Raw genomic sequence first — 10342 nt, forward strand, 5'->3', positions numbered from 1 at the left:
ACAGAGGCAGAGAGAGACAAAGTATAAGACATAGTGAGAGATAAAGAGAGACAGATGCAGAGAGAGACAAAGTATAAGACATAGTGAGAGACAAAGAGAGACAGAGACAGACTGAGAGACAGAGAGAGACAGAGACTGAGAGACAAAGAGAGACAGAGGCAGAGAGAGACAAAGTATAAGACATAGTGAGAGACAGAGAGCGACAGAGAGAGACAAAGTATAAGACATAGTGAGAGACAGAGAGAGACAGAGACTGAGAGACTGAGAGAGAGAGAGACAGAGAGACAGAGACAAAGTATAAGACAGTGAGAGACAGAGAGAGAGAGGCAGAGAGAGACAAAGTATAAGACATAGTGAGAGACAAAGAGAGACAGAGACTGAGAGACAGAGAGAGACAAAGGCTGAGAGAGACAAAGTATAAGACATAGTGAGAGACAGAGAGAGACAGAGGCAGAGAGAGACAAAGTATAAGACATAGTGAGAGACAGAGAGAGACAGAGACAGAGACTGAGAGACTGAGAGAGAGAGAGACAGAGAGAGACAGAGGCAGAGAGAGACAAAGTATAAGACATAGTGAGAGACAAAGAGAGACAGAGACTGAGAGACAGAGAGAGACAAAGGCAGAGAGAGACAAAGTATAAGACATAGTGAGAGACAGAGAGAGACAGAGACTGAGAGACAAAGTATAAGACATAGTGAGAGACAAAGAGAGACAGACTGAGAGACAAAGTATAAGACATAGTGAGAGACAAAGAGAGACAGAGGCAGAGAGAGACAAAGTATAAGACATAGTGAGAGACAGAGAGAGACAGAGGCAGAGAGAGACAAAGTATAAGACATAGTGAGAGACAGAGAGAGACAGAGGCAGAGAGAGACAAAGTATAAGACATAGTGAGAGACAAAGAGAGACAGAGACTGAGAGACAGAGAGAGACAAAGGCAGAGAGAGACAAAGTATAAGACATAGTGAGAGACAAAGAGAGACAGAGGCAGAGAGAGACAAAGTATAAGACGTAGTGAGAGACAAAGAGAGACAGAGACTGAGAGAAAGAGAGACAGAGGCAGAGAGAGACAAAGTATAAGACATAGTGAGAGACAAAGAGAGACAGAGACTGAGAGACAGAGAGAGACAAAGGCAGAGAGAGACAAAGTATAAGACATAGTGAGAGACAAAGAGAGACAGAGACTGAGACAAAGAGAGACAGAGACTGAGAGAGACAAAGTATAAGACATAGTGAGAGACAGAGAGAGACAGAGGCAGAGAGAGAGAGAGACAGAGAGAGAGAGAGAGAGGCATAGAGAGAGAGAGAGAGACTGAAAGGAAGAGGTAGGGAGTGAAAGAGAGAGAGAGAGGGAGAGAGAGAGTGAGTGTGTGTGTATTAGCTTGTCTCTGACCTCCCTGTAAGTCTGTGGTGTGGTGCCTGCTCAGGGTTACAATGGGTAATTAGCCCTGGTTAGCTAAAGAGTCCGAATTAACCTCCAGGAATAAGAGAATGTGCCTGGGAGCCTGCCGAGGAGGAAGGCTGGGATAGGATGGTGTCACCCTTACTGGGTGTGCGGCTAACCCACTGGCCCCCGTTAGTCTCCACTAACCCTCCAGGCCAGCTACAATCACTGCCAAGGCACGTTTTTCCATCAGTAAACCAGTGGTGATGCATGAGAACTGACATCCCAGATGGATTCCTGTGTGTGTGTGTGTGTGTGTGTGTGTGTGTGTGTGTGTGTGTGTGTGAATGGCTTGTGTGTCAGTCACAGCCTGATCAGAACCAGCTGCAGCCGTAAGCATTAACAGGGAAACTATAATTGCCAATGCCTTCTCATGCACTGCTGAACTCACTGTGGCCGTACTTTCACATGTCAAGCTGCAGGGAGGGAGGGAGAAAAACCCACTGAGAGAGAGAGTCAATGGAAAAGGAAGGTCAAGAGAGCAGCGCCATGTTTTAGCACATAACATCTTGAGCAGGTAAATTTACTGTCGGATTTGGGTAATTTACCACAGTGCTGAATGATGAACAGACCTGTTCTCTGTGGCTTGGTTATACTGAAGTTTCATGGCGTGTAGTCACACACACACACACACAGACACACACACAGGGAAGGGTTGGGTTGCCAGGACTGGTGAGTGAGGAACGTCTATTTCCAACATATTTCCGCTCTGTCCTGCTCTGCTCTGTCTGGATGTAATAATGGGATGTGTGATGGTTTAGGAACATTAATCCAACATGTCTGACATCTGTGTGCCCTTTATTCCTGGACCACTTGAAAAGGCCTGTCATAGAGATGAGTGATGAAGTGATAGAGTTGGAGAGAGAAAGAGGGAAAGAGGGAGAGAGGGAAACAGGGCCGGCTCCAGGAATAAGGCACATAGGTGATAGATTAGGGCTCCTGGCTGCTAGGGGGAACTCGACCCAAAAAACAAAACAAAACACTTTTTGGGGGTGGGGGTGCAGGGGAATCAGTCTCAACTTACTGTTAGGCGTTAGAATAGTACAAAACACAAAGTTCAAGTACGAAATTTGGTTGTGCATCAGCACTTCTACTCTTGTTTTTGTCAGTCACTATCAGCTAACAATTTTTTGATTGGTAAGTTAGTCTAGCCAGTTATCTACATTTGTAGCAATCAGGCTAAATACTGACCGGGAAAGCAGGGCACGTTCCCAGGGGCCCTGACCTCCAGGGGGCCCCCATTTTTCCTGTTAGTCACTCTCACTCAGATATCATTAACATGGCATAAATCACAGAAAAATGTGTAGAATTGCAGGAAATTAACTTACAACTGCAAACATTTCTCTCCACCCCATGGCAAAATGTGTAGAACTGCATGAAATGTGTTATAAAATTGCAACATTTTCTCTGTGCCCCATGGCAAAATGTGTAGAACTGCAGGATTGTTTTTCTTTAAAACTGCAACATTTTCTCTACGTCCCATGGCAAAATGTGTAGAACTGCAGGAAAAGACCTTTAAAACTTACGTTTTTATCACTGCTGTCAAGAAGTGGGCACAAAAAAAGGGCCCTCAAAAGACTAAAGCTGGCCCTGGAGGGAAAGAGGGAAAAGGATGAGTGTGCTTGTGAGTAGTGTGTTTGTGATCTCTTTTAGTGCTTCCAGAAGAGAAGACACTTAAAAGATGCATCAAGACAGATGTCTGTGGTTTGTGTTCCGTGCCCTGACAGGGCTTCTACATGGTGAGCCCATAGTTTCTATACTGAATCTCTGGAAACTGAGGGGCTGTGTGTGTGTGTGTGTGTGTGTGTGTGTGTGTGTGGGTCTACACTCTTAGAAAAAAAAGGGTTCCAAGTAAAACCCTTTTTGGTTCCATGTAAAACCCTCTGTAGAAAGGGTTCTACGTGGAACCAAAACAGTTTCTTCAAAGGGTTCTCCTATGGGGAAGACTGATGAACCCTTTTAGGTTCTAGACAGCACCTTCTTTTCTAAGAGTGCACCTCTCCTTCCTGTACTCCATCTCTCTCTCTCAGAGATGGAGAAGCTGCTCTACACTCTGTCATCGTTAATCACCAAGGCTGTCAGCTGTCCATCCAGGTCTGTCATACACACACAAACCTCTCACAACAATGTATGTGTTTGTGCATGTGTATCTTTAAAAAATACCCAATAATGTTAGGTCCTGTTTTAGCTTACACTCCTAGAAAAAAGGTGCTATCTAGAACCTAAAATAGTTATTTGGCTGTCCCATAAGATAACCCTTTGAATAACTGCTTTTAGTTCCAGGTAAAAACCCTTTTGGGTCCAGGTAGAACCCTTTCCACAGGGTTCTACATGGAATTACCTAGTACCAAAAAAGGGTTCTCCTATGGGGACAGTTGAAGAACCATTTTGGAACCATTTTTGGAGTGTTGCTTGGAGGGACTAAATTACACGTAACACATGCTCTCCAGCAGCAGCAGTGTGAAAGCACCCTGGGCGGCATGCGAGTCCTGATATCTGCTGTAAACACTAGCCAACCCCGAGATGGATGGATAGAGTGATGGATGAGGAGAGTAAAGGGAAGAAAGGAATGATGGATGGATTGGATTGGATAAAGGAGCTATGGATGAGTAACAACGAAATGGAAAATGGCACAGCTATTCATTTCTCCCTCGAGGCTCTCTAATTCAATTCTATCTGTCCTAACTTTTATTGAGACCTAGCTGGTATTGTTCCCGTGTCTCAGTTTCTCAGGATCTGTAGGTGTTCCCATTGGGAGATACAGATGGGTTTTACTCAGAGCCTTTAGGTGGTGACAGAGACAGTCACAGAGCTCACTGCTTTTTACTTTCAAACAAAGACACTTGACTTGGAAACTATAGGTGGACTTTTCTGGCAGCAAAACTTTGACTAAAACCCTGTATAAATGATGAAGCAGACAGAAAAAGACAACACTCATAACCAGTGATATGAATTCCTCGCACACACACACTCTCAGATCTAAAACAAAAGGATCAGAGAACAATCCAACATCAGACGTCACTTTGACTAAAGTCCCTTTAAGTAAGTCAGTCAGTCAGGCTGCTGTCCGTGCTTCTTAACAACCTGATCTTGAGCTCTCCCATTTAAATTAAACCCAAGCTCTGCTCCTTAACCATGTCTCTGAGTTTCCTAGGCCAAACACCAGGGCTACAGAAGCTACATGGGACACCTGAAACCTACTTTGCAACCCAACCACGAGTATCTCCTCCTGCTGCCCTACAAATGAACCCAGAACATCTTTTGTTCATCCAGCCCTTTGTTAACCAGGTGGCTGAGAACACATTAGCTTGTGAGGAGGTGAGGAGAGGGATTGAATGAGCCATTTGGAAGACATCACATCTCTGACAAGGTCTCGGGAACATGGAAGACTGAAAACGGGAGCAGTTTCCATGGTTTCCGTGGCGATGGGGTGTTGTGACCCAGTGGGTCTGCCTGTCAGGACTGTAACTGACCACCGTAGGTAATCTATACTCCGACAGGCCCCCGGCAGTGTCTCGTAACCAGGAAGTAGCATATTACCTCTGCCAATCACACTGAGCTGGAGTAACATGAAAGACGGACAGGTCCTTATCCTGAACATGACCAGACAGATACGGGTGTAGCTCTGATGTCTATCTGGACATAACACAGACATAGAGAAGGCTGTGACTCAATCAAAACTCAGTGGGTGCCAAAACTGACCTGTCTGTCTGCCTGCCTGCCTGCCTGTCTGTGAAACACTAACTGAAAGTCAAGCACACCCAAACCCATCCTTCACCTGGTTGGGACTGTCTGTAGAACAATAGCACCTGGCACACACTGGCTCTACATCGAAACAAGGCAGATAATGCACACTGACAAAGGCTGTCCTACCAGAGTAGGTCACTTATATTCATAATAGGTCATTATATTCATATCTGTTGTGATGATTGAAATCAACTCAGGGATGAATACCACCGGATGGCAAAGGACCAATACAACAGTTCCTGGGTAGGTCTCATACAATATCCATACCTTAAGAGATCCATATCTCATGGAATATTTTGAAACAATTACATCAGCATGTAAAAGAAATCCCCGTCAGTCAAGCTGCACAGTTCCTCCTCCTTGATGTTAGAGTCACTATACGTTTTCATCCTGTTCTTTTAGGTCAAATGCAGTCAACTGATTGTTCTGAACAAGAAAGATGTTTCTTTCCACTTTGCTTTTTAAAACAAGTATTTGGATCTGTAAGTATTTTGATCTATATTGCATGTCAAATCGCAATCGCAATATTTTGTTAAAAAAAAATCACAACTTGATTTTTTTTTCCAATATTGTGCAGCCCTATGTAAAACTTTACTGAATTATACTGAAATAGTCATTCTAAAATTTACAATTTTGTAATTTAGCAGACACTCTTATCTAAAGCAACTAACAATAAGCATTCTCCAGTATTCTTCTTTGTATCTTAGTTGCGTTGTCTCTGAATGTTCTCTCCAGACTGAGTGACTGATTATTACATAGCTGGTTATAATGGCCTAATGAACCAAATCAAACCGATTGAGATGAATGAGGTGTCAAAAAGAGACCAATTGGATTGACAAATGAAAATGACAAAATATATATTCATTATCATTTATTAAACAAAATATGACCTTGCCTTTAAAATCGGACAGCTCTGCCATCATCACACAATCTTTGCTTACTGTGTTTGGGTTCGTATCGCTCTCTTACCCAGGTCATTCTGCCAAAAACTTTACAAAAAATATCACATTTCCTTTCACTATTAATCTGCTGTACAAACAACAATTAGGAAGCCAGAGAGGGAGAGAAAGAGATGTGACATCCACATTCATTCATAGAAGGATAGGAAAACAAGAAAACCACATACTTTTGTAAGGAGAAGAAAATCTACTTTGTTGTAAAGTTTGCATGAGTGAATGTTTTTAGCATTTTTAAACAAATCCTGTTCATAATAGATAAAATGATAACTGTATAACTGCAAAATAATAATAAGAAAAGTTCAAATGTATGTTTTGGAAAGTAAACTTGAAAGCCAAAGCACTCAGTTAAAAAATAAATACAATTTCTATTTTCAGTCAAAGAAGAAGCAAAATGTATGAAACTGAAACAAATCTCAAAACCATAACTGAGCTAAACTCACACTCAGGGAGGGTCAAGCTAGCATGCATCCGATTCTCCCCCTGTGCCTCCCCCCATAGTGCTATAGGTTAATGCCATCACTATCTCCTCTCCTGTCTTTCCACTGCAATCACTATTCCCAACTTGACATGAAGAGATCCAGGAGGCGTTCTACAGCATCCTACCACCAGCTATCAGCCAGCCCAGTCTGTGATGCTATTACAACCCAACATGGCACCATGTCCACTGGTCCAGTCAAACCCACTTGTTCATAAAGTGCAGCATCCTAGTGTGCAGACATGCAAGCATTCAGACCCTTCTCTGGCTCCTCCATAGAATCCTGCTTTGGTATGGAGTAGTAGTGATCCCCCATATAGGCAAGATGTGCTACCCGCAGAAGCTCCAGAAACACCTTCATCCAGGGCTTACAGAACATTTCTATTAAAACCAATTGGATCCAAAGATTCCAGCAGTTTTAGGCAGGGAGCAGCAGAGCGAGGCAGGAAGGAGTGGGAGAGCTGCCTTGGCTTAGTAATTTGAGGAGAAACACTGTTATAGACTGTGTGGATGGATGGAGAATCACTGATAGCCCAGGGCAGACGCTGAGCCAAGTCTCTGGCTATAGAGAGCATAGTGGGGGTAGTAAGGAGAACCAGCCTGGAGGGAGTGCAGGGGGATGGAGGTAGGTCCAGGGGGCAGGTGGATCTTACCATAGGGGTGGTACCGGGCCAGACCCAGGGTATGAGGAGCCCTGAGGGAGAATGAGTTCTGCAAGGAGGCCTGACTCTCGTGGGGGAGGTGGAGGTGGCAAGAGGCAGCAGAGGAGGAGAGAGAGGGGTAGGCAGAGAATATCTTACTGTCCATCCCTCCAGGTAAGGAGGTGTGTGTGCGCAGGTGGGCTAGTAGCTCGTCTGAGGTGGAGAAGCGTTTATCACAAGGACCCCCAGCTGATACCCAGTTACAGGCATGAGGGATGGGGTCATTGGAGAGCATGAAGCCGTAGGTGTAGAGTGGGTGGGACAGGGTGGGGGTGATGCTGGAAGACATAGTGCTGGGGTGGAGGGAGTGGAGGGGGTGGGAGGGGTAGACCAAGCCTGGATAGCCTGATTTGATGGATGAGGAGGGGTCATGGACGCAGGGATTGTTTCCCCCCAGGTGGGGTGAGTTAGGGTAGCTGAGGCAGTACGGATCCCTGCACAAGCCCTGCATGAAGGAGAGGGGAGAGGTACCAGTGAGGGGGCTGGAGCTATGGTGCTTCCCCGGTACCCTCACCCCCCCTCCTCCCAGACCAGACTTGGTAGGGTCCAACCCTGGGACAAACTGGGAGGGATATCCAGCATAGGCCCCCACTACAGAGCCATGGTAGCCCATACCAGAGGAGGACAGGGGGAAGACAGAGTGGCCAGTCTTGTAGGGAGAGATGGGAGTGATATGTCCAGGACCCAGGCTGAGTGGTGGGGGTTGGGAGTCCATCTTGCCAAACTCATGGCTGGGGCTTCCCTCAGAGCTTCCTGTGCTGGAGTTGGTGCTGGCTCTGGCATGGCTGGAGTTAGCCATCTGGGGACTGTCCAAACTGACCTTATTCACATCTGACTCCTTCTTAAGATGGCCGCCACTGCTGCTGCTACTGTTGCTGTTCCCGTGTGGACTGCTCTGTTCCTGTTTGTGTTCTCCATTCAGAGTCTGAGAGTGGGAAACATGTAGTCCGTGAGGCGACTGGCTCTGTCTGTGTGTCTGTGACGACTGCTGTGTGTGCTGAGGAGGCGTGCCACTACCCACCCTGGAGTTGGGAGAGATGGCGTGTGGCGGAAAGGATGGACAAGAACCTGATAAGTTACTGTTAGCTCCTCCATTCCCATTACTAGGTACCCTGAAGCCTGTCTTGTCAGAACTGTTATTAGAGCTACAAACCCTGTCTCTCCGACTGTCACCCCCTACTTTGTTATAGGGCTTGAAGCTGGACTTGTCCTCCTGTGAGGGCCGGTGCTCCCCCAGTTTGTGACTGGAGGAGGAGGAAGAGGAGTGTCCATCATGGTCACCATGGCCATTAGAGATAGAGCTTAGTTTGGAGGAGGGAGGGTCAGGCTTGCCGATCTGGGAGCAGGTCTGAGCCAGCAGGGCCAGGGGACTCTTCTTGGCATCCAGCTGGAGAAATAAACCAAGACTTTATGTTAAGTTAAAGCACTTTTCACGATTACAGTTGTATAAATAAATACAGACAGAGACAGAAAGTACTTAAATTACTGTTAGCAGTAATTGTTTCAATGTATTTGGCAGTAATGAGGTCTTGCTGTAAGTTATGGCTAGTTTTATCGAATAGATGTAAGCCTATTGTCTACAAAGTTGAAGCAAAATAGTAGAAACAGTCATTCGGGAAAAAAAACTGCAGCCCTGGGGATATAGCATATGAGAAGCGATGCTCAGGGAATTACTTTTCAGAAGTCCTTAATGTGCACATTACCCCCAAAAATACGCATTATGGGCTAAAAGTTGAGGAACGTGCTTGCGCAAAAAAAAACGCACCAAGGTGTTGAGAATAAACCGTGAGTAGAATAATCTATAAACCAAACAACAACAACATTAAATGTGACAATTCACCAGGGCAAAATAAACATATTCACCATACCTCAATGCTCACTGGTGCAGATTGCAGGGGCTGCAGGTATTCCGGGTGGTGGAGCAAGTGGCTGGTGTGCGCCGTCAACATCTTGAGTATCCGGATTGGGAGCTGCTTTGCCTGGCGAATAGGATCCAAAAGAGTCGATGAAAACACTAACGCGCCTGTTGGGGAGCTGCAGTTATCCCTACTGTCACAGGATTCGGAGGTATGGCTGCGTATCTCGTGCGTAATAGATCCAAAAGAGAAATATTTAATTGGGGAGGGAAACGAAAATATGGTGGAGAGGGGCCGTGCTTTGTTAAAGTCCCGGAAAAGTAAAGTGTATAATTATCCATGCGCAGTGTAAAGTTGAATTATAATCCGCTAGAGAACGCCTGTAGCCTACTCCCCATCTAGTTTCATTTTACAGAAGTTGACGTTCGGTTCTTCACTCATGATGCCTATTCCAGAATTGTTCTTCCGGGGGTTCTAATTCACAAAATCCACATCAATCGGGATGTGAGCGAAATATATGCATACAATTCAGTTGCAGAATAAGTATAGCCAAAGTGTATAGGTTCCAAAATAGACTCTCACGGCTCCAGTCTATAGCGCACTCTCTCTGTTTCTCCAGCACTCACACATCCTCGAGTGTGTGAGATCACAAGCGGACCTTCGATGTAAGCGAGCCGCCGTCCAATAGTTGGTTAAAAATGAGAAGGGCTGATGCGTTTCTTCTGAAGGCGGAGCAATATATTGTCCCCCTCGGCCAATGAAGACAGACTGTCCATTGTATTTCATGGTGTTAGATAAGTCTTCCGATAATCTTTCAAAAGTCATAATGTCAGAACTGAATGTAATTCCCTTTGATGCAAAACATGTTTTACCAGGCGCTCTATATGGTATTTATGTTGATTTATGTATAATTGAGAGTGTATCAGTGTGCCTTATACATGACCGACAGGGGGCACTGTTGATGACATTGTTTTACACGGTTTATTGTCATCACCATCACCAATACAATAGGCTACAACCAAGTTTTGGGCTTATATTGGCTGTGAGGCAAATTTAAATCCAAAAGACTCTTGTGACTGTTGTGGTCACTGCAGGGTTGAAATCAAGTTACTGTTAACAGAAATGTAATAACATTGCCTAGCCTGTGCCACATTCAACT

The 10342-nt window shown here is 45.1% G+C and overlaps 1 protein-coding gene across 1 annotated transcript; it reads right to left on the minus strand.

The window, feature by feature from the left end:
• Nucleotides 1–6048: 6048 nt before the first annotated feature.
• On the minus strand, nt 6049–10006 carry LOC110523438 (zinc finger protein 703). The gene is made up of 2 exons (XM_021602122.3): nt 9196–10006; nt 6049–8714 (listed from the first exon to the last, which is right to left on the minus strand). Exons 1-2 carry the CDS (start codon nt 9274–9276, stop codon nt 7149–7151), a joined length of 1647 nt encoding a protein of 548 aa, XP_021457797.3. The 5' UTR covers nt 9277–10006; the 3' UTR covers nt 6049–7148.
• Nucleotides 10007–10342: the final 336 nt, after the last annotated feature.

The sequence above is a fragment of the Oncorhynchus mykiss genome, chromosome 5 (assembly GCF_057628025.1).
Source record: "Oncorhynchus mykiss isolate SJ-2025 chromosome 5, ASM5762802v1, whole genome shotgun sequence".
NCBI classification, from domain to species: domain Eukaryota; kingdom Metazoa; phylum Chordata; class Actinopteri; order Salmoniformes; family Salmonidae; genus Oncorhynchus; species Oncorhynchus mykiss.